Genomic DNA, 22,643 nt, shown 5'->3' with positions numbered 1-22,643 from the left:
AACTGAAGACTAGCTGGAGAGAATCCTGATAACCAAGGACGGAAAGTGGAGACTGCATAGAGACTGAGAGAGAGGAAGGGAAAGAGAGAGGAAAACATCGAAATGAGAGTGTAACATCAATCAGCTGCCTCCTGCACACTCCCTGCAGGGGTCAAGCCAACAACCCAGGCATGTGCCCCGACCAGGAATCCAACCAGCAACCCTTCAGGACATGCATAACCAACTGAGCCACACCGGCCAGAGCTGTATCTGTAATTTTGGCAGATATTGCCAAATTGCTTGCCCCTTCCCTGGTGGTAGGCAAAATAATGGTCCCTAAAGATGTCCAAATCCTAATACTCTGAACTAAGTACATCACAACACTTCACATAAGGGACTTTGCAGATGTGATTAAATCAAGACAGGGCAATTATCCTAAATTATCCAGGTGTGTCACTGGAATCCCAACGTTCCTTATAAGAAGGAAAGGAGGCTCCGAATCAGAGATAGAGAAGATGCTAGTTTTGAAGATGGAGGATGGATCCATGAGCCAAAGAATGCAGACAGCCTCTAGAAGTTTTTGCTAAAGAAATGGATTATCCCTTTGAGTCTCTAAAAGAAATGCAGCCCTGCCAACACTTTAACATTAGGACTTCTGACCTTCAGAACTGTAAGAGAATAATATTATCTGTGTTGTTTTAAGCCACTCAAAAATAAATAAATAAATTTTAGAGAACAGCAACAATATAAAGCCATTGTTAAACACCATCTTTTAAGTTTACAGCAGAGACAAGCATTAATAGCAACATAAAACTGCTATAGCTGCCTAAATTACCTCATGCCATACATCTATCTATCTTTCAAGGTTTCATGTTTGACATGCCACAATTCTCAAAATTAAATACCAAAATCCTGCATTTAGTACTTATGCCCCAAGGCCTGGCACAGTAAATGGTAGCTACTATTATTAACCATATCTATTATTCTAACTTTTGGGATATTTTATTGTTAGAACTCTTAAAACTCATTAAGTCCTGCTTTGTAATCTAATTATTTGTGCTTATTCTATGGTCCTCTCTCTCTCTCTCTCTCTCTTTCTCTCTCTCTCACCATGTAGTTCTCCTGCTTAAACATAAATAAGCAGCTACCTATTGCCTGTGAATGAAGTTCAAGCTTCCTAACATAGTGTACAAAATCCTTCATTACATTAGATATTGAATTAAGGTTTTATAATTAAATTAATAAAGAAGCAAACAGAACATATTATACTTGGAATATATTATTTACAGAAGATACAATATAGATTTATTCAGGACTCCTCACCCCTATTGCCACCCCTCACCTCCTCTACTTACAAGCTTCTCTTATATTCCTGGAGGAAGGAGTTGAGATCATAATATGAAATTCTGCCAGAGAGGTTCTGGACTCAGGTAAAGTCAGCTCAGTACTTATTCCATTGTTTTCCTAGAACCTACTAACACTATTCTTTTTAACTCTCTCCCCTATGAACATGACTGAGGAAGGAGGTCCCGAAACAGGCCTAAACAACAACTGTTCACTGTCAACATTCATACCTCTCCAAGCACTCTAATGAACAGGAGGTACAAAAGGCATCTTTGTTTTTTCTGTGCAAAGGGAAAAATTAAGTTTGGCATGTGCTTCGTATTTCTACTTATAATGATGTGGCATGTACACACTGGTCTGTGAAAATAGTATTTTACATACTTATTTTCATTTGCAATTATGTGACCCAGTAAGATCATAAAAATTGGGATATGGTTCTTGAGCATAGTATAACTCTATACTTCTGCATATTATTTAACAGGGTGTAAAAGAAATGGGAGGTTCTCTGTATTTACAAATTAATTAAACAGAAATTGAAACTATTTTAAATGTCAACCAACTCAAAAATATTTGACATTCCTAGATCTTCAAAAATATACTTAAAGTATACATTATTTTACACAACAGTATATTCTTATATTCAAATAAGGTTTTAATACATTTACAGAAAAACATTCACCAAAAAATTAATCAAAATTATAACATAACTATTTCAAAATGAGCTACGAGACTTCAAAAAATGATGTAAGACAATCCTAGCCGGGTGGCTCAGTTGGTTGGAGTGTTGTCCTGTACACCAAAAGGTTGTGGGTTCAATTCCCAGTCAGAGAACAGATTTGGTCCTCAGTTGGGGAGCATGTGGGAGGCAACCAATCAATGTTTCTCACATCAGCGTCTCTCTCTCTCTCTCTCTCTTTCTTTCCTCCATTTCCTCTCTTTCGATTAAAAAAAAAATCAATACAACATATCCTTAGGTGAGGTAAGACATAAAAGAGTAACATTAAATCAGAATTACAAAAACTCAGAAATGAGGTGGCAGAACTTGAGAAAATTAGAAATAAAAAATCATTTAGAAAAAAAGACTAAATTAAGAGGAATGCAATAGCAGATAAACAAATTCATAACCATTACCACTCCACACCCGTAACAAATATTAGCAAGGATGTGGAGAAACTGGAATCCTTGTGCATTGCTGATAAGAACGTAAAATGGCAACTACTATGGAAAATTATATAGTAGTTCCTCAAAAAAATTAGCACAGAATCACCATATGATGCAGCAATTCCACTTTTGGAATACCCAAAAGAATTGAAATCAAGGGCTCAAACAGGTATTTGTACACCCATGTCCATAGCAGAAGCAAGCAAAGTGCCCATCAATGGATGAAAGGATAAACCAAATGTGGCATATACATAAATACTATTCAGCTTTTAAAAGGAAGGAAATTGACACACGCTACAAAATGGATGAACCTTGAAGACATGCTAAGTAAAATAAGCCTGACACAAAAGGACAAATATTGTCCGATTCCATTTATATGAGGTACCCGGAGTTGTCAAATTCATAGAAAGAGAAAGTTAACAGTGGTTGCCAGAGGTTGTGGGAGACAGAGCAATGAGGAGCTAGTGTTTAAAGAGTTTCAGTTGGAGAAGATGAAAAGTTTTGGATAGTGCTAATAGTTGTACAACAATGTGAATGAATTTAATGGTACAGAACTGTACACTTAAAAATGGTTAAATGGTAAATTTTGTTAAGTATATTTCACCATAATAAAAAAAATGAAGATAAAAAGCACATATTCAAATGTCTTATTTAAGGAAATAAACTTACCCAACTTAATATCTCCATCTAGGGTAAAAAGAATGTTGCCGGCCTTTAGATCTCTGTGGATGATTTTATTATCATGTAAGTAGTTCAATGCCTCTAAGGTCTGTTTACAAACTACTTGTATTTGGGACTCAGTTAATGGTCGCTCAAGTTCTGTAAGGAAAAAGTAAACAAATCTGCATTTTTACACAGTGAAATCATGTCAGCAGGCTCTTACTTTTACCATCATTGTCAATGATTTATATAGTGAATTTATTTTAGAAGAACTGAATATCTATAAGATTACTTTCCTCATATATTATACTCATCATTTAATTTTAGAATTTTATTACAATTGTCTAAGAATATAAAAATATAATTAAGCTGATTTCTTAACTGATTGAACTTCACCTAACAATAAGATATATGCATAAATGTTTGAAATCCATCGATTTTTATTAAGTGTAATTTAAGATATGAACATAAAGGAAAAAAGGTATTTACCAAGCATCACAGCATCCACTGCTCCACCTGCACAAAATTCAATGAGGATCTGCAGGCATATAAAAAGGCATGCATTTAATACAACATTGAGTTTGAGTATTTTTTCTTCAATTTAGCAAAAAGGGTAAAAAATAGCTGTCAATTTAACTGGACTATGGAAATAATATTATGCTAACCATACAAGTGTTAAAAGTGTTAGGAGTCTTAATGATAATCACTTGAGAAAGCACAAAGAGAACACATTCTGGAAATATGTGCTTTTTTGTTAATCACCAATTTTAGCGTGCCTGCTTCTCTAAAATAACCAGGCATAGAATTTTTCTTCAGGACAGTATTTTTTTTAATTTATTGATTTGAGAGAAAGAAACATGGACCCACTGTTCCACCCATTATGCATTCATTGGTTGTCTTTTGTGTGTGCCTTGACTGGGGATCAAACCCGCTTAATGTATAGGAACAACTCTCTAACTGAGCAACCCAGCCAGGGCCAGGATAATATTATATATCCATTTCATCAATACTGAATGATTTTATTACTTTCATTTTTAAGGTAACTATTGTGATTTAAGTGATCAAATGTAGTATTTTTAGCTTTACTAACAGAAATAAATCCGGAAAATATAGAGACTTCGAGTTAAAAAAAAAACAACGATATACACAAAACCCTCAGATCCTAGCTCAATTATCACTTCCTGATGGATGCCTTCCCAGACCTTCCTGGTACATACCAGCACGTACCTTTCCTTCTTAACCCTTATCACAGTTGTAATTTTGACTATGATGCTTTGGTTAATTAATGTCTATCTCTCCCACTAACCTGTCCCTTCACAGTTGTCCAACTTTTTATTTTATACTAATCTTGAATAAATATCTTATCTCTTTATTAAATCATCTAGGAGTTCATTTTTATCATAATCTCTGGAAACATTTTTTAAGAGACCTGATCAGTTACATTAAAAGATATCACAGTAATAACTGTAACTTTTTAAAATTACAAATATTAACAAATTACATACCTTCCTGTTTTGTTTTCCCTCTATATAATAACAATTTATTTTTCACAGATGCTTGCCAATTAACAAATTGTTTTTAAATGCATTATATCATTTAAAAAATAATTTGGGAGGTAGGTGATTAACTCATCCTATGAGTACACAGACTCATAAAAGTTAATTGATTTATTTAAGCTCCTAGCAACACCAAGATCAAAAAATATAGGCCTTTGATTCCTAGTCAGGTATTATTTGTACTACCTACTCTTCTGTCATAACACTTTGCTTCTTCCTTCAAGGAGAAAAACAAAAACTGCATTTCAAAAGCCCTCTTGGTTAAATTAGTGTTGGTGCAGAGCAAGAGACTTGTTACTATAATAAACATTAATTTTTATATCTACTTGTGTCTAATATTTTCTAAAAATGAACATAATTTATACATATAGCCTGAACTACTTATATCATGTACTAAAAGCAGGGCCTGATTATCCTACATAATAAAATGGTAATATGTAAATTACCATCACTCCGCTACGCCCACGATTGGGCCAGCAGGAGGCGCAGGGGGCGGGACTCAGGGTGGCCCGGGTAGCTGATTGGGCCAGCAGGACGCTGAGCTCGCGGCGCCAGTGGCGCCGCGAGCTCAGCGTCTGTACCATGGCTGCCGGAGGCTTTCAGAAGGCCTGGGGCACCAGCGGACAGCCGGACAGGTCCCCCGCGATCAAAGGCCAAAGCGGGGGACCTGGCTGCCTGTCTGCTCCGGCGCAAGGCCTTTCGAAAGCCTCCGCAGCGCCGGAGGCTTTCAGAAGGCCTGGGTCGCCGGTGGACAGCCAGCCGGACAGGTCCCCCGCGATCAAAGGCCAAAGCGGGGGACCTGGCCGCCTGTCTGCTCCGGCGCAAGGCCTTTCGAAAGCCTCCGCAGCGCCGGAGGCTTTCGGAAGGCCTGGATCGCCGGCGGACAGCCAGCCGGACAGGTCCCCCGCGATCAAAGGCCAAAGCGGGGGACCTGGCCGCCTGTCTGCTCCGGCGCAAGGCCTTTCGAAAGCCTCCGCAGCGCCGGAGGCTTTCGGAAGGCCTGGATCGCCGGCGGACAGCCAGCCGGACAGGTCCCCCGCGATCAAAGGCCAAAGCGGGGGACCTGGCCGCCTGTCTGCTCCGGCGCAAGGCCTTTCGAAAGCCTCCGCAGCGCCGGAGGCTTTCGGAAGGCCTGGGGCACCGGCGGACAGCCCGCTGGTGCACCAGGTGCATGATTAAATCATGCACTGGGCCTCTAGTATAAGATAAATATGTAACATTTCTAGAAAGCATTTTATAATTTATTACATGATTTAGAAAAAATTTAGGATAATAAAATTATAAGCAAAAAAATTTTTTTTAAATTTTTAAGTAAATGCTAAGGTTTAAAAAAAATAAGAAAAGGCTATCTAATTCCATAATTTAGGAAATTTAATATTCTAACCAAGTTTCTCCATTTGAGTCCAATGTCAAACAATCATGAAATATGGTACAATCTGAAATACACATCTGAATACACAGGGGGGCAAAGTAGGTTTACAGTTGTGAGTCGCAAAACACAGAGTTAATAAAGCTATTGTAATAATCATAACTTGCATGTCTTTTTCCATATGAGTAAATGTAAAACTGCTTTTGCCTACCCCTGTATCTGTTGAAGCTAAGGGTAATTGTGTTGTCAATGACCCTCTCATCCGCAGATAACTCTCAACACAAGTAACTAAACAAAAGAGGTTATATACAAAATAGGCTTTCAAAACTTATAAACCTCTTTAGGACAATTAATTCATTTTGACTACTCCTATAGATCAACAGAAAATACTTACCCAAAGATTGTTCTCATAATAGAAGGCATCTAAAAGTTTTACTATATTTGGGTGATCACAAGATGCTAAAATATCAATTTCAACCATGTAATCTTCAAGTTCTTCTTCAGATTTGGTGTCAATCACCTTTGCAGCAGCTAAAACATTGGTCTCTTTATTCTGGGCCTAAAAAAGTAAGATCGAAAATATCCCAATGCATACTTAGCTTTTTAATTTTATTTTTAATAAACTTCATTTTTTAGAATAGTTTTAGGTTCACAGAAAAGTTGAGCAGAAAGTACAAAGTTTCCATATACCCCCTGCTTCTACACATGCAGAGCCTCCCGCACTATCAAGATTCTGCACATTTGTTACAATTAATGCCCTCTTGACACATCATTATCATTCTCAGACCACTGTTTACATTTGGTGTACAGTCAATCGATTTTGACAAATGTATGACATGTGTCCACCACTATATTATACAAAATAGTTTCACTGCTCTAAAAATCCTCTATGCACTACCTATTCATCCCTCCCTTCTTCATAACCCCTGGCAGCCACTGATCTTTTACTCCATAGTTTTGCTTTTCCAGAAATCACATAGTATATAGCCTTTCAGATTGGCTTCTTTCACTTAGTAACATATATTTAAGGTTTCTCCATGTCTTTTCATGGTTTGACAACTCATTTCTTTTTAGCACTAAATAATAGTTCATTATATAGATGTGCGAATTTATTTATGCATTCACCTACTGAAGGCATCTTGGTTGTTTCTAACTTTCAGTAATTATGAATAAAGCTGCTACAAACATACATGTGCAGGTTTTTGTGTAAACATAAGTTTTCAACTCCTTTGGGTAAATACCAAGGAGCACAATTACTAGATCATATGGTAAGAATATGTTTAGTTTTATAGGAAACTGCCAAACTGTCTTCCATTTTTCACTCCCACCAGCAATGAATGAGAGTTCCTACTGTGCCACATTCTTGTCAGCATTTGGTGTTGTCAATGTTTTGGATTTTCACCATTCTAACATGGGTGTATAGTGATATCTACTTGTTTTAATGACATATAGTGTTGAGCATCTTTTAATGTACTCACTGACCATCTGTAAATCTTTGGTGAGATGTCTGCTCAGATCTTTTGTCCATTTTTAATCAGATTGTTGGTTTTATAATAGTTAAGTTTTAAGAGTTCTTTATATATTTGAATAGTAGTTTATCAGATATATTTTGCAAATATTTTCTCCCATTAGTAGCTTGTCTCTTTACTTTTTTTACCCTAGAGGCCTGGTGCACGAAATTTGTGCACCGGAGGGGGGCTGTCTTCAGCCTCGCTCTGAGGTTTAGAATAAAAAACTCTTGCAAAGGAACAAGGAACCCAAACTATGGGTGACAGCTTCCCTGGATCTATTATGATTCTAAGAAATAGAGGTGAAATCAGCGAGGAGGCGCATAGAGAAACACGCATCTGCAGGGACCGCCTCTGCGTGAGGAGAGAGGACAGACTCCTACTGTGAGCAGCCCCAGCAGCTCTTGTCTCCTCTCCACTGGGCAGGTGCCACATAGAGGCGGGAGAGGCTCCCGTCACCGCCACTGCGCTCGCCAGCTGTGAGCCCGGCTTCTGGCTGAGCGGCGCTCCCCCTGTGGGAGCACACTGACCACCAGGGGGCAGTTCCTGTGTTGAGCATCTGCCCCCTGGTGGTCAGTGCATGTCATAGCAAGCGGTCGTTCCGCTGTTCAGTCGATTTGCATATTAGCCGTTTATTATATAGAATGCTTATTTTGAAAGATAGCCTAAACATAAATATTAATTAACTAGTGGCCTGGTGCATGAAATTCGTGCACATTAGAAGGGGATTAATTAGAGGAAATAATTTAATATTGCTATTTGCCCTTTCTCTATAATAGAAGTGTCAGAGATGAAAGAAAATTAGTAAAATGTATACGAAAACCTTCCTCCTGTCAGAGTCTGGGGTGCACCACGGGACCCAGAGTCAAGTCCCCACCAACCCACATGCGCCTCAAAATCGTGTGAGACCCAGACCTGGCCAGTGCCCCCCCATTGGGCTAGATCCAGACCCGGCCAGTCCCACCCTTGTCAAGCCCTGCCAGGCAGGGGGCGTGGCCTGAGGTCCCCCAGCCCAGACCGGGCAGGGGGCATGCCTTGAGGTCCCCGGTCAAGCCCCACCTGGTGGGGGGCACGGCCTGAGGTCCCCCAGCCTGGCGCTGGGGCGGGGGCAGCAGCCTGAGACCCCCCAGCCCAGCACCAGGATGGGAAGTGCACCTTGAGGTCCCCTGTCAAGTCCCACTGGGTTGGGGGTGCAGCCTGAGGTCCCCTGTCAAGCCCTGCCAGGTGGGGGGCATGGTCTGAGGTCTCCTGGCCTGGCACTGGGGCGGGGGGAGCAGCCTGAGGTCCCTTAGCCCAGCACCAGGATGGGAAGCGCACCTTGAGGTCCCCTGTCAAACCCTGTCGGGTGGGGGGCGTGGCCTGAGGTCCCCTGTCAAGCCCCATGGGGGCGGGGGAGGGTGTAGCCTCAGGTCCCTGCTGATTGCTCCTTAAGGCTCCTTATGGGAACTTGGCCTCAGCTGTGGGTGCAGCCATATTTGTGACGGAGTGATGGTCAATTAGCATATTCCCTCTTTATTAGATAGAATGCATGCTATGCACCATGCTAAGAGCATATCTTAATCAGATCTTAAAATACTAATTAGATTTTTTAAAAAACATTTCAATATTATATGTTATCATTCCAGCAAAACTGAATATATTACTTAAAAGAAAAAAAAAAGAAAAAAACAGAAAAAAATACCAAACTTTTAGAAGCTACTAATAAGTGTTTCAAATTATAAATAAAAGTCCAAATCCCACTTTTAAGAACTGATCATAAGGAGGTAATTTTACAAAATAAAAAATATGCATGTATAAATATATTCATCAAAGTACTATTTACAATAAGAAAACTGAATCAACCTAAATGTCCATTCACAAGAACCTGCTTAAATCATTCAATATAATTCTACAATGAGACATTACACAGCCAAAATGAATTGACTAATCAATTAATATTTCTTAAGATGGAATAGTAGCCATAAGACATCAGTGACTGGGAAAAAACACAACTTATTAAACATGAGAGATATGTAATTTTACACAAACTACACATCCATTTTCATATATGGATAGCTTCATAAGTATCTAGAAATACTTCATTAGTGAGGATGGTGGAATTTCAGGTGATTTGACTTTTTCGTTATTTCATACCATATTTTTTGAGCTTTTAAAAACAAACATGTATTATTTTTACAGAAGCAATAAAGCATTTTAAAATCAGTATGTGGGAGATTTCTTAATGATCTATTATCTAACCTTGGCAATAATGAAGAAAAGAATAAGCAAAACAGGTATCAGCCTGTATATGGGAATTTTTTGTCAAAAGAAAAATTCTGTACGTCTTAAATTAATTACAGTGGACAGGAGAGTCAGAGAAAGAAATTGGAACAATTAACCAGTTAACAGTTGTGGGCCAACTAACAAGAGTGCTCTCACTCCTGAATTTGTGTTGGAGCTTTAAATCAATCTCCAGAGTCTACTAGCCAATCACTAGACAAGTATACATGAACTTTCAGGACTGCTGCCCGTAACTAAACAACAAGAGTAAATATTTCTTCCTTATGGATTGTGTAACTATCACAAAATTGCCCCCAGTTCACCTTTTCCCACCCCCCCCCCTTATCTGTAGCCAATGTATATTCTTTCCAAACAATCTTTCTTCCCCAAAACAGAATGTACACAAGCGCCCATCAATGCCAGTACGAACGTTCTAACTTTTCCATCTAGCTACGTTACCAGTGGTTTAGACTTCATGCCCCAAGACCTGGTCCTTTCCAGGCTAGCACTTGGCTCAATAAAACCTTTCTTTCAAGAAACTTTTGACTGTGAACTCTTTTGTTTAACATTTTCTAAGTACATCATTGCTATGTTTTACTTCCTTAGAAAAAATATAGGGGCAAAAATACTAATTACTAATTAAGTAACCCTAATGTTTAGGATTCAAATAATAAGTTTTGTACAAAAGACTTCAGCCCTACCTGGTTTGGCTCACCCATAGCTGGTTTGGCTCAGTGGATAGAGCGTTGGCCTGTGGACTAAAGGGTCCTGGGTTCGATTCCGGTCAAGGGCACATGCTGGGGTTACGAGCTCGATCCCCAGTGGGGGGCTGCACGAGGCAGCCAATCAATGATTCTCTCTCATCATTGATATTTCTATCTCTCTCTCCCCTCTCACTTCCTCTCTGAAATAAAAATATTTTTAAAATAAAAAAAAGACTTTGCCTAACTGGTTTGCTCAGTGGATAGAGCCTCGGCCTGTGGACTCAAGGGTCCCAGGTTTGATTCCGGTCACAGGCATGTACGTTGGTTGTGGGCACACCCCCAGTAGGGGGTGTGCAGGAGGCAGCTGATTGATGTTTCTCTCTCATCGATGTTTCTTACTCTCTCTCCCTCTCCCTTCCTCTCTGTAAAAAAATCAATAAAATATATTTTTTTTTAAAAAATTCATGCTGATCATCACTACACTCTAGAAGAATATTCTAAGCTATCATATTTTAACAAATCTCCAATGCCTTTTAAGATATCTTATCTACACTAATAAAAGAGAAACATGCAAATTGATCATACTTCTGCTATGCCCACAAGCCATGCCTACCAGCCAATCAGGAGCGAGTATGCAAATTAACCCAGCCAAGATGGCTGCAGCCACGGAGCGAGCAAGAGGCTTGGGTTTCCCTGGCAATGGAGGAAGCCAAGCTTCCTGCATACCCTGGCTGGCCCAGGCCTCCACTCAAGGCTACAAAGTTTCAATTATAGAAGATAAATAAATCCCAGCAAAAATGGCTGTGGCCACAGAGTGAGCAGGAGGCTTGGGTTTCCCCGGTGATGGAGGAAGCCAAGCTTCCTGGCTGGCCCAGGCCTCCGCTCAAGGCTACAAAGTTTCAATTATAGAAGATAAATAAATCCCAACAAAAATGGCTGCAGCCACAGAGCGAGCAGGAGGCTTGGGTTTCCCCGGCGATGGAGGAAGCCAAGCTTCCCGCCCCCCACCTGGCCTGCCCTGGCCTCCGCTCCAGGCTACAAAGTTTTAATTATAGAAGATAAATAAATCCCAGATACCAAGGCCTCCGCTTGGGTCGCCGGGGGGCGTGGCCGACCTGCAAACCATCACAGGCCCCTCACCCAGGCCACCCCATGCCCCAAGGGAACCCCCACCCTGATCCAGGACACCCTTCAGGGCAAACCAGCCGGCCCCTACCCGTGCAACAGGCCTCTATCCTATCTAATCCTAACTAATAAAAGAGTAATATGCAAATTGACCATCACTCCAACACACAAGATGGCTGCCCCCATGTGGACACAAGATGGCCAGCAGGGGAGGGCAGTTGGGAGGGACCAGGCTGGCAGAGGAGGAAAGTTGGGGGCGACCAGGCCTGCAGGGAAGGGCAGTTTGGGGGGACCTAGGCCTGCAGGGGAGAGCAGTTGTGGGGGACCAGGCCTGCAGGGGAGGGCAGTTGGGGAGGACCAGGCCTGCAGGGGAGGGCAGTTAGAGGTGACCATGCCTGCAGGGGAGGGCAGTTAGGGGTGACCAGGCCTTCAGAGGAGGGCAGTTAGGGGTGACCAGGCTGGCAGGGGAGCAGTTAGGCATCAATCAGGCTGGCAGGGGAGTGGTTAGGGGGTGATCAGGCTGGCAGGCAGAAGCGGTTAGGGGCAATCAGAAAGGCAGGCAGGCGAGCAGTTGGGAGCCAGCAGTCCTGGATTGTGAGAGGGATGTCCAACTGTCCGTTTAGGCCCGATCCTATCGATAGGATCGGGCCTAAACGGACAGTCGGACATCCCTTGAGGGGTCCCAGATTGGAGAGGGTGCAGGCTGGGCTGAGGGGCCGCCCCCCCCATGCACGAATTTCATGCACCGGGCCTCTAGTAAAAGAGTAATATGCAAATTGACCATCACTCCAACACACAAGATGGCCAGCAGGGGAGGACAGTTGGGAGGGACCAGGTCTGCAAGGGAGGGCAGTTGTGAGTGATCAGCCCAGCAGGGGAGGGCAGTTAGGGGTGACCAGACAGGCAGAGGAGGGAAGTTGGGGGCAACCGAGCCTGCAGGGAAGGGCAGTTGGGGGGGACCCAGGCCTGCAGGGCAGGGCAGTTAGGGGCAATCAGGCTGGCAGGGGAGCAGTTAGGCATTAATCAGGCTGGCAGGGGAGTGGTTAGGGGATGATCAGGCTGGCAGGCAGAAGCGGTTAGGGGCAATCAGGAAGGCAGGCAGGTGATCAGTTGGGAGCCAGCAGTCCTGGATTGTGAGAGGGATGTCCAACTGCCCGTTTAGGCCCGATCCTACCGGGATCGGGCCTAAACGGGCAGTCGGACATCCCTTGAGGGGTCCCAGATTGGAGAGGGTGCAGACTGAGCTGAGGGACACCCCCCCATGCATGAATTTCGTGCACCGGGCCTCTAGTTATCTTATATTTCACTAAGGAAGAAAAACTTCCAATTAAACTATATCAACACTTTTTCATTTAGAATTTTTATATTATACCTTTTTTAAGAACTTTTGGACATATTTAGACAAAAATTGTTATTGTATATCTATTATCCTGATTCTTTTATAATTAAATACTTCATATATTGAAGTTTTAATCACTTATTCACTGAGATATCTAATGTCCACACAATATCATTCTCTGGCCATTAAATTAACTACTATCTCCAAAATTTTATTTAAAGTCACTGTCTCCCATTTTGCAATTATAATGATACTACTTTGTTTATCTGATCACAGGTGCTAAAAGATTTTTAGGTAACAACCAGGATTTTTTCTTCAAAAGGTCCTTAAATAGTTTATTAATTGAAACAGCAAGGGATTGCAACTGTATGACACTAGTGATACAACTAAGTTCAATGACAGATATAACATGACCTTTACCTGGCCAACAATAATACTAAGGCATCAATCAATAAAGGACATATTCCAATTTCAGAGATGTTAAAAATCAAGAAATCTGTCATAACTGATGAAAATACAACATTAAGTTGTATCTCTAAGAAAGATACACAGTTGAGCCAATAATAATTAGAACTCACCGTCCCCCTAAGTCAGAAGAAATAAGCCAGTGAAACATAGCCCCTTCTCTCATCATCTATAATAATAAAAGCGTAATATGCTAATTAGACCGGAAAGCCGACCAACCTTCCGGACATCATTCCGGATAAAGCCACGACAGTGGGGGCCAAGGCAGAGACAGTTAGGGGCAATCAGGCAGGAAGGTGAGTGGTTAGGGGCAATCAGACAAGCAGGCAGAGGTGGTTAGGGGCAATCAGGCAGGCAGGCAAAGGCGGTTAAGGGCGATCGGGCAGGCAGGCAGAGGCAGTTAGGGGCAATCAGATGGGAAGGTGAGCAGTTAGGGGCAATCAGGTGGGAAGGTGAGTAGTTAGGAACAATCAGGCAGGCAGGCAGAGGGGTTAGGGGCAATCAGGCAGGCAGGCAGAGGGGTTAGGACAATCAGGCAGACAGGCAGAGTGACTGGGGCAATCAGGCAGGCAGAGTGGTTAGGGACAATCAGGCAGGCAGACAGGAGAGCGGTTAGGAGACAGCAGTCCTGGATTGTGAGAGGGATATCTGACTGCCAGGATCCTCCGGGATCGAGCCTAAACTGGCAGTTGGACATCCCCCAAGGGGTCCTGGATTTTGAGAGGGTGCAGGCCAGGCTGAGGGACACTCCCCTACCCCCCATGCATGAATTTCGTGCACCAAGCCTCTAGTTTTAATATAATACTCTGGGAAGAAAGAGACCAGAGGAACTGTCTTTGAAGAGGCACACTATAAAATATAAACTCTGGTAATAGACTAAGGATATTGTGAGTGGAGTTAAAAGTCATTCTACTTCTGCATGCTTCTACTAATGTCCTTAGAGATTTTAAAGATGTCTTTTACTTATGAATGGAATAGTATGAAGAGGGAGAAAATAACACTAGATAATCTCTAAAGTTCTTTATAGTAACAAATTTAATTATTCCATTCCCCTGGAGATACTGATTAAACCAACAATGAAACCTTTTGGTTTAATATAATAAATAAAAGTTACATTAGAAAGTATAAGTGCCTCCTACATTAATGCTTGAAAACAATTATTCATCAGGATCTGGTTCTAAAGAACTCTGAAACTCAAAACTGAAATAAACATTTATAAGCATGTAATACTACATTTTAAACAAATATAATGGATATAAGTGTTAAAAAGAAACAATCTCGCCCTAGCCGGTTTGGCTCAGCAGATAGAGCGACGGCCTGTGGACCGAAGGGTCTCGGGTTCGATTCCAGTCAGGGGTGCGTACCTTGGTTGCAGGCTCCTCCCCGTCTGGGCTCGTGCAGGAGGCAACCAATCTGTGTTTCTCTCACATCAATATTTCTCACTGTCTTTCCCTCTCTCTTCCACTCTCTCTAAAAAAATCAATGGAAAAAATATCCTCAGGCAAGGATTTAAAATAATAATAATAATAATAGAAAAACGGACTACTTAAAAAATGTTTAAAAAGAAACAATCTCATTTTCACATAAAGACTTAATGAAATAACTAAACAAATGTTAATAAAAACAAGAATGGAATAACACACACCAAGATAGTACCTGACATTGATAAAATGTTTTCAGAGATCAGTCATAATCACATAAAACTCACCGCTTTAATTTTTATAAATCATGAATAGAGCTTGGCCACTTTACATAAACAACTAGTGGCTACAGGGAAACATAACGATTATTAAGTTTCCTGTACTGTTTTCATGTTCTAAATCTAAATGAAGTAGTGTAAAAATTACATCATCTTACATTACTCTTGTTTCAACTGTGGCTTATTTATTAGCTTATTTAACCAATCAGGGTCCAGTCAGGAGAAAGAAATCATATTGACCATTTTAAAAGAGAATTTTATATAAATAATTATTGATTCTGTTGTTAACTAGGTAATTAAAAAATAAACCGAAGATTAAGTCTGGGAGGTGGAAGTAACAACTGCAGGAAAAGACTACTACCCTAGGACCAGCAGAGTCAAGGGATTGGAATTATTAAAACTCAGAAGCTTGGAGGAAAGGTTCTGCAGAGCTGAAACTCAGATCCCTGGGGAGAGAGTGCTGCTCAGCTGCTGCTGGCCTCTCTGAACTTGGAAGAGGGGTCTTATGGAATTTTTGAGGAAGAGGGGGCCAGCCAACTGGAGCTGGTGTTATGAAAGGTTATGATGAGGCTAGCTCTGAGTGTTGCAAAAACTACAAACTGGATTTAACTCCTGTCGCTGGATGAGGAATTTCCACTAGGATGATGGTTATAGTAACAGGAAAGCAAACAGGAAGCCCACAGAAAAAGAAAAAGGTGAAAGTCCTTTCTTCATTCATCTCCTTACAGCCTTCCTCCAGTGCTCCATAATTGTTAAAACTACAAGTGAGCAGCAAGCAAGGTAGAAAAGTGATTTACAAAATGGTTAAAATAAACAATACACAAATAATCAAGAGAACTGAACCCAAAAGAAGAAATTCAATCTACCAATAAAGCTGTGAAAAGAATTATTTATTAGTAATTAGTAGAGAAAGATGAATTAAAACCACAAAAAATATATATATAACAACATTAGATTGTCAAAACTGAAAAATTTTGACAATATCAAAATTGTTGTCAAGGATGCAGAGCAAGGAAATTCTCATAGGCTGCTGGTAAGAGTGTAACTTGGTACACTTTGGCATCATCTAGTAAAATTAAAGATACACTACCCTATAACCCAGCAATACTACTCCTGAGTTAAGTCTTAGTGAAACTCATGCATATATGCATCAGTATTGTGTATAAAAGCCAAAAACTGGAAACAATTGATACACCCATTCTTTACCATTAAGAGTAACCATATAATGGAATTCTATGCAATAATGAAGTAATTACAGCTCTAGGTGATAACAAAGGTGAACCTCACAAACATAATGCTGATTTTGAAAGAGGCAAGACACTCAACATGATTCCATTCATATAAAGTTCAAGTGTATTCAAAACTAAATTATAGCCCAGCTGGCATGGCTCAATGGTTGAGTGTCCACCTATGAACCAGGAGGTCAAGGTTCAATTCCCAGTCAGGCTTCATCCCCAGTAGGGGGCGTATAGGAGGCAGCCAATCAATGATTTTCTCTCATCATTGATGTTTCTATTTCTCTCCCTCTCTCCCTTCCACTCTGAAATCAATAAAAATATATATTCTTTAAAAAGCTAATTTATAATATTTAGGGTTACATACCTAGATAGTAAACTATAAAAAAAGCAAAGAAATGAAAAACTTAAAAAACAGGATAGTGCTTTCCTTTAGGGGGAGAGGTTAACTCAGAAAAAAGGTGGGAGGAATTCTGGGGTGCTGGCAGAATTCCTTGACTCTGATGATTAATATTATCATATTATTATTATTATTATTATTTACTAAATGTACATGTGTTTTTATACTTTTCAATACAATTACAGCTCTAGGTAATTGTACACCCAATTTTTTAAATTTTTATTTTTAAAGGTGTACACCCATCAGTGCCATAAAAATAATCACTTTCATCCAGTATACAGTCAGGAGGTCAGTTTCAATTCAATACATAATTTTATGTTACTCCTTTTTTTCACATTAATAACAACAGAAATCCAAACATTAAAAAAAAAAAAGCCCTAGACAGTGGTAACTAAGGAGAAAATAAACAAATGGGACTACATCAAAATAAAAAGATTCTGCACAGCAAAAAAAAAAAATCAACAAAACAACAAGAGCCCACTGCATGGGAGAACATATTTGCCAATGTTATATCCAATTAGGGTTTAATCTCCAACATTTATAGGGAATTCATACAACTTAAAAGGAAGATAAGCAATCAATCAAAAAATGGGCAAAGGACCTAAATAGACACATTTTGAAAGAGGACATACAGAAGGCCAAGAGACATATGAAAACATGCACAAAGTCACTAATGGTCCAAGAGATGCAAATCAAAATGACAATGAGGTACCATCTTACACCTGTCAGAATGGCTATCATCAACAAATCAACAAACGACAAGTGCTGGCGAGGATGTGGAGAAAAAGGAACTCGTGCACTGCTGGTAGGAATGCAGACTGGTGCAGCCACTGTGGAAAACAGTATGGAGTTTCTTCAAAAAATTAAAAATGGAACTCCCATTTGACCCAGTAATCCCACTTCTAGGAATATATCCCAAGAAATCAGAAACACCTATCAGAAAGATATATGCACCCCTAAGTTCATAGAAACACAATTTACAATAGCTAAGTTTGGAAACAGCCTAAGTGCCCATCAGCAGATGAGTGGATTAAAAAACTGTGGTACATCTACACAATGGAATACTACGCTGCTGTAAAAAAAGGAACTCTTACCATTTGCAACACCTTGGATGGATGTGTAGAGCATTTTGCTAAGCAAAATAAGCCAGTTGGTGAAAGATAAATATCACATGATCTCACTCATTTGTGGAATATAACGAACATAAACTGATGAACAAAAATAGATCCAAAGACACAGAAGCATTGAACAGACCGTCCAACCTCAGAGGGTAGGGGAATTGGGAGGGGGATAAGAGGTCAACCAAAGGACTTGTATGCATGCATATAAGCATAACCCAAGGACACAGACAGTAGGGGAGTGAGGGCATGTGATAGGGTGTGGGAACAGCCGGGGAGAGGTCAATGGGGGGAAAAGGAGACATATGTAATACTTTTAAACAATAAAGAATTTAAACTTTGAAAATAAATAAATAATAAAAAATAAGCCTTAGCCGGTTTTGCTCAGTGGATAGAGCGTGGGCCTGTGGACCAAAGGGTCTGGGTCCAATTCCGGTCAAGGGCACATAACTCGGTTGCAGACTCCTCCCCAGCCAGGGCCCTGCTCAGGGCTCATGCAGGAGGCAACCAATTGATGTGTTTTCTCTCACATAGATATTTCTCGGTCTTTCCCTCTCCCACTCTCTCTGAAAAATCAATGGAAAAATATCCTCGGGTAAGGATTAAAAAATAAAAAATGAATAAATAAAGTAAAAAGTTTGAGAGATATATGTTTTCCTTTATATGTCAAATAATACAACATTAAAGAGAAAATTAAAAATAAAGATAAGTCAGAGACTTAAAAAAGAGAAAATAGATTTAAAATAGGGAAGACAGATTTCTGTAGTGCTGAACTGAATGGAAAGAATACAAGTATATGATGGAAAAGTGTTTCAAATAAACTAAGTACTTAAAATGATTGCCTTTTATAATTTAATCTTTATAAGTTACTAATTTCCATAAGTAAATGATGGTTACAATCAATTTTAGAAATAGTTTTCTACTTCATACAATACTGAAGTTTAGTAGCTTTTTCCCCCACACAGAAGGAAGTTTATAAATTTAAAATTTCTAGCATATCTTGGAAAACAGAAACTTTCAGGAAAAAGAGAAAAAACAGGTCAGATAAGTTTAAACTTTCTTCTAAAGAAGTATCAGGCTGAGAGAGGACAATGGGGGAAGAAGGGGACATATATAATACTTTCAAAAATAAAGAATTTAAAAGAAAAATATCTCAGAGTCTTGGAAGCATAGACCAGTAAAATGAAAAGATACAAAGGATTTAAGATCTTCAAATATCACACTGAAAGTCATGAAGCCCAGAAAAATTATCCTTGACACAATTTTACAGTGTTTCAATTATATGGAGTGTCTTATTTTTCAGAAATTTTTCAATTGATATCTCACTATAGAAAGATATGTAACACTTTGCAGAAAGAGTCATTAAATAATTAAATCCCAGAGCATTATCATGTCCATACAATCATCTGTGCCATGGGAAAATAAGAAAATGGTTCACTATTTTCATAGGTCCCTTTTCCTGTCCCATCCTATAGTTTGCTTCTGAATTCTAAATATAATAACAGTAATTTCTACCACTTACTGAGCCCTTTTTATGTGCCTTATATTAACTATCTCCTTTAATTTTCACACATTTAAAAGCAAGTCTTACTGATCAGGAAAAGTGAGACATGGAACAAATAAGTAATTTGTCCAACTCACAGGCTGCTATTGAGGGAGGCAAGATATAGTACAACTCCAGGGCCAGTGTTTTAATACTACAATGTTCTATTCAATAAAGCACTTATACCATGAAAACTGCCTATAATCACCTACCACCTTCTAACCACCGGATTCCAGGTGTCTTGAGTAACTTATTTTTGCCTTTCCCAGATAACTGCATACTCAGAATTCTACGAGGTGAAGAAATCAAAACAAACGTTTGGGGAAATCTATGATTCTCCAGCTAAGAAAATGGAGGTCCAGAGAAGTGTTCTGCCCAAGACCCCAGAGCTGGTTTGTGACAGCCAACACTGGAGCACAATTCCCAGGAGTGATCTTCCCACTGCACTGAAAGCCCTTCCTTCCGACCATACGTCTAAACTGTAAACTCTCTTTGGCACTCATTCTCTATCCTCTACACAAGCACTGAGGTTTATTTTGCCAACTTTCACTGCATACAATAACTTCAATAGCACTCACATGTAGGTAACATACATTCTTTCATTTCAACAAATACAGAGAGATACACTGTGTGCTAAGGCAATTGATGAACCCAAATGTTTATCATCATTTACATTTGGCCTCTGGTTTTATCATAAAAACATAAACATGTTAACTATAACATGTAACAGTGCCATAGCAGCCATGTGAAGACTGTGTTCTGAAAGCACACAGAGTGTATATTTCACCTGAGTAAAGAACGAGCAAGGCAAGGGGCTGTGAGATGCACCTGAGGCAGAGCAAAGGCAGAAGTGCTGGTGCTTAGAGAGGAGGGGGGAAATTCTATCATTTTTACCAATGGACATTCAAGCAAAAACAACAGTAAATATGGGGTCAGAAGACCTGAGTTCAAATCTAAACTGTGTGACTAAATCTGACTCGTGTGACTTTGAACAATTTCTGACTCTCGGTGTCCTCATCTGTGAAATGTAGATTCCACCCACCTCTCTACCTCACAGGACTTTCATGGGGCCGAATTATGTGAAAGTGCTTTAGACCTGTATAAACATCAGTTCTTTGTTTTCACGAGGATCTTTCCCCCAAACCTGTGTCTCATAAAAACCTCACCCTTCAGGATGAAAATATTCTAATGACATCATTCATATGCCCTTATGGGGTAATAAACAGCTAACACTAATGCCTTCAGGTTGAAACCTCAAGACTCTTTCTACTGAAATATAAATAAATGGGTAAATAAATAAAGTGTGTGTTGTTTTTAATTTCTTAAGCACTGGTATTGACTTCTAGTCCATGCTTCCTCTGAAACTAGTACTAAGTGCAGGTTTTTCTTCTGGAAATTTTCGATCAGAAATTCCACTCCATTTTATAGTACGTTGTGAAGCAACCAATTCAAGAACAGTGGGCAAGTAGCAATCACTGTGCTCTCATCCCAAGACATAGGTTACGTATGACCTAGAGACACAACCAAGTATATGCCCTGACTCTAAAAAAGAAACTGGTTTAGTACAATCATACACATGATTCCAAACAGCTAGTAGACAAACATAAAGCCACTGAAAAGTATAATGGGTTTCTATAGTAAGTGTGGTTTTAAAGTACTTGAAGGCCACCACCTGATCCCTGCTTTAAATTAAAGAGCTCTCCCCACTTCCTTTAAAGTTTGACAGAGTAGCCAGTATAATAACCTCACCTCCCTTTAGCAATCACTCTTTAAAGTTCAACCTTAAACCCTACTGTCTTGATTGCTCCTTGGATGACAGCCTGGATAAAGTTCCGATGTACGTTTCCGAAGTCAAAAGATGGGCAAGAGACAGGAAAGGGACAAGGGGGGTGAAGGGTGGGGGGGAGAAATCCTCGTGCCACTCCCGGACAGTGGCTGTTTTATCTTACAAGCGCCAACTTCCCGTTTTCTCCCTCTTACCTTGTACACTTTCCCAAAGGCTCCGTCGCCCAATTCTCCGATAATTTCCCAAAACTCCTCAGGGTTCAGGTCCCTCTTCACATGTTCGTACTGCTTCTTCTTCTTCTCACTCCCCAACTTGAAGATCTTACGGAAATTGAAGAAGGACATTTTTCCTCCCAACAGAGTTCCTGGCACTTAAAGGACTAAAAACAACAATAAAAGGCAAAGTTTCTCCTCCCTCTTCTCCCGCGCGAGCCCGGCGGGCGGGCGGCGGCGGGCGCGGGCTCTCCCGGCTCCCGCCGCTCCGGCTGGGCGTCCCGGGGAAGGCGGGGCGCGACTCGGACTCCGACCCACCGGGTGGGAGGGGGGTGCGCTGCGCGGGCGGTCCCTCGGCCGAGCCCGGCCCGCGGGCCGCGCGGTGGGTGCCTTGCCCCCTGTCGGCCCTAGGGGTGGCGGCACCTGCCCGGACTCGGTCCCAACCCGGCCCAGCCCGAGGGGTCCGAGCGGTCCAGACGCCCGCGGTCGCCGCGGCTTAGGCCCGTGTCACGGCGAGTCTCCAGGGGCGGCGCCCCACTCCGGGCAAGGGACGCGGCCGGCGACCTCTGGGGGCCGGCAGTCCCCAGGCCGAGCTCTCCCGCCTCGGGCCGCGAGCCCGGGGTCCCCTCCGCAGCTGTCCGCTCCCGCGGCGCGAGGCCCGCGCGTCCCCTCGGCTCCCGGGCTCCGACGCCGCCGCCGCCGCCGCCTCCTCGCTCCCTTCCCAGCCCACACAGCCTCGTTCTGGAGCGCGCGCCGACGCCGACGCCGACGCCAATGCCGCAGCGCGCCCGCGCGCTCCGCAGGTCGCGCGCCCCGCTCCCCGCGCGCTCGCGTGGGGGCGTGCCCTCTGGTCCCGCGCACGCGCGTTGAGCTCAACTTGCTGGCGGCCTTTGAGGGGCTCGCAGGCGTCCCGCCCGGGGTGCGACGTGGACTTTTGCGTTCCTCGATCCTTACGAATTGTTCCCCATTTACCTTCTAAGCCCTAACATCCTATCAGTCCAGGATTTTGGTAGAGTTGCCCCGCGGGCACGACCCTGTTGATGTTGCTAGCGGATGTTGCCTCCATTCTGGATCTGGAGAAATTTTGTAAACACTGAAAGCTGAGCTGTACCGAGGGGGGCCCCCGAAAGGATTTTTTTTCGCTTTCAAATGGGTCCAATAGTACAGTGAGAGGAGCATGT

General features: G+C 41.5%; 1 protein-coding gene across 2 annotated transcripts in view; it reads right to left on the bottom strand.

The window, feature by feature from the left end:
* The window catches only part of SLK (STE20 like kinase), a 53,632-nt gene extending 31,405 nt beyond the window's left edge, over positions 1-22,227 (bottom strand). The window contains exons 1-4 of one of the 2 annotated variants that reach the window (XM_079793681.1): positions 21,445-22,227; positions 6,464-6,628; positions 3,634-3,682; positions 3,154-3,303 (exon numbers count right to left, since the gene is read on the bottom strand). In XM_079793681.1, coding sequence (XP_079649807.1) covers positions 3,154-3,303; positions 3,634-3,682; positions 6,464-6,628; positions 21,445-21,594 — 514 coding nt within the window. In that variant the 5' untranslated portion in view covers positions 21,595-22,227. The remainder of the gene's footprint in view (positions 1-3,153; positions 3,304-3,633; positions 3,683-6,463; positions 6,629-21,444) is intronic. The other variant, XM_079793682.1, reaches the window with a different exon arrangement.
* Between the last annotated feature and the right edge of the window lie 416 nt (positions 22,228-22,643).

The sequence above is a fragment of the Cnephaeus nilssonii genome, assembly GCF_951640355.1.
Source record: "Cnephaeus nilssonii genome assembly, chromosome: 16".
Classification (NCBI taxonomy): domain Eukaryota; kingdom Metazoa; phylum Chordata; class Mammalia; order Chiroptera; family Vespertilionidae; genus Cnephaeus; species Cnephaeus nilssonii.
Note: the sequence above shows the minus strand (reverse complement) of the source record. Positions and strands in the feature narration are given on the sequence as shown.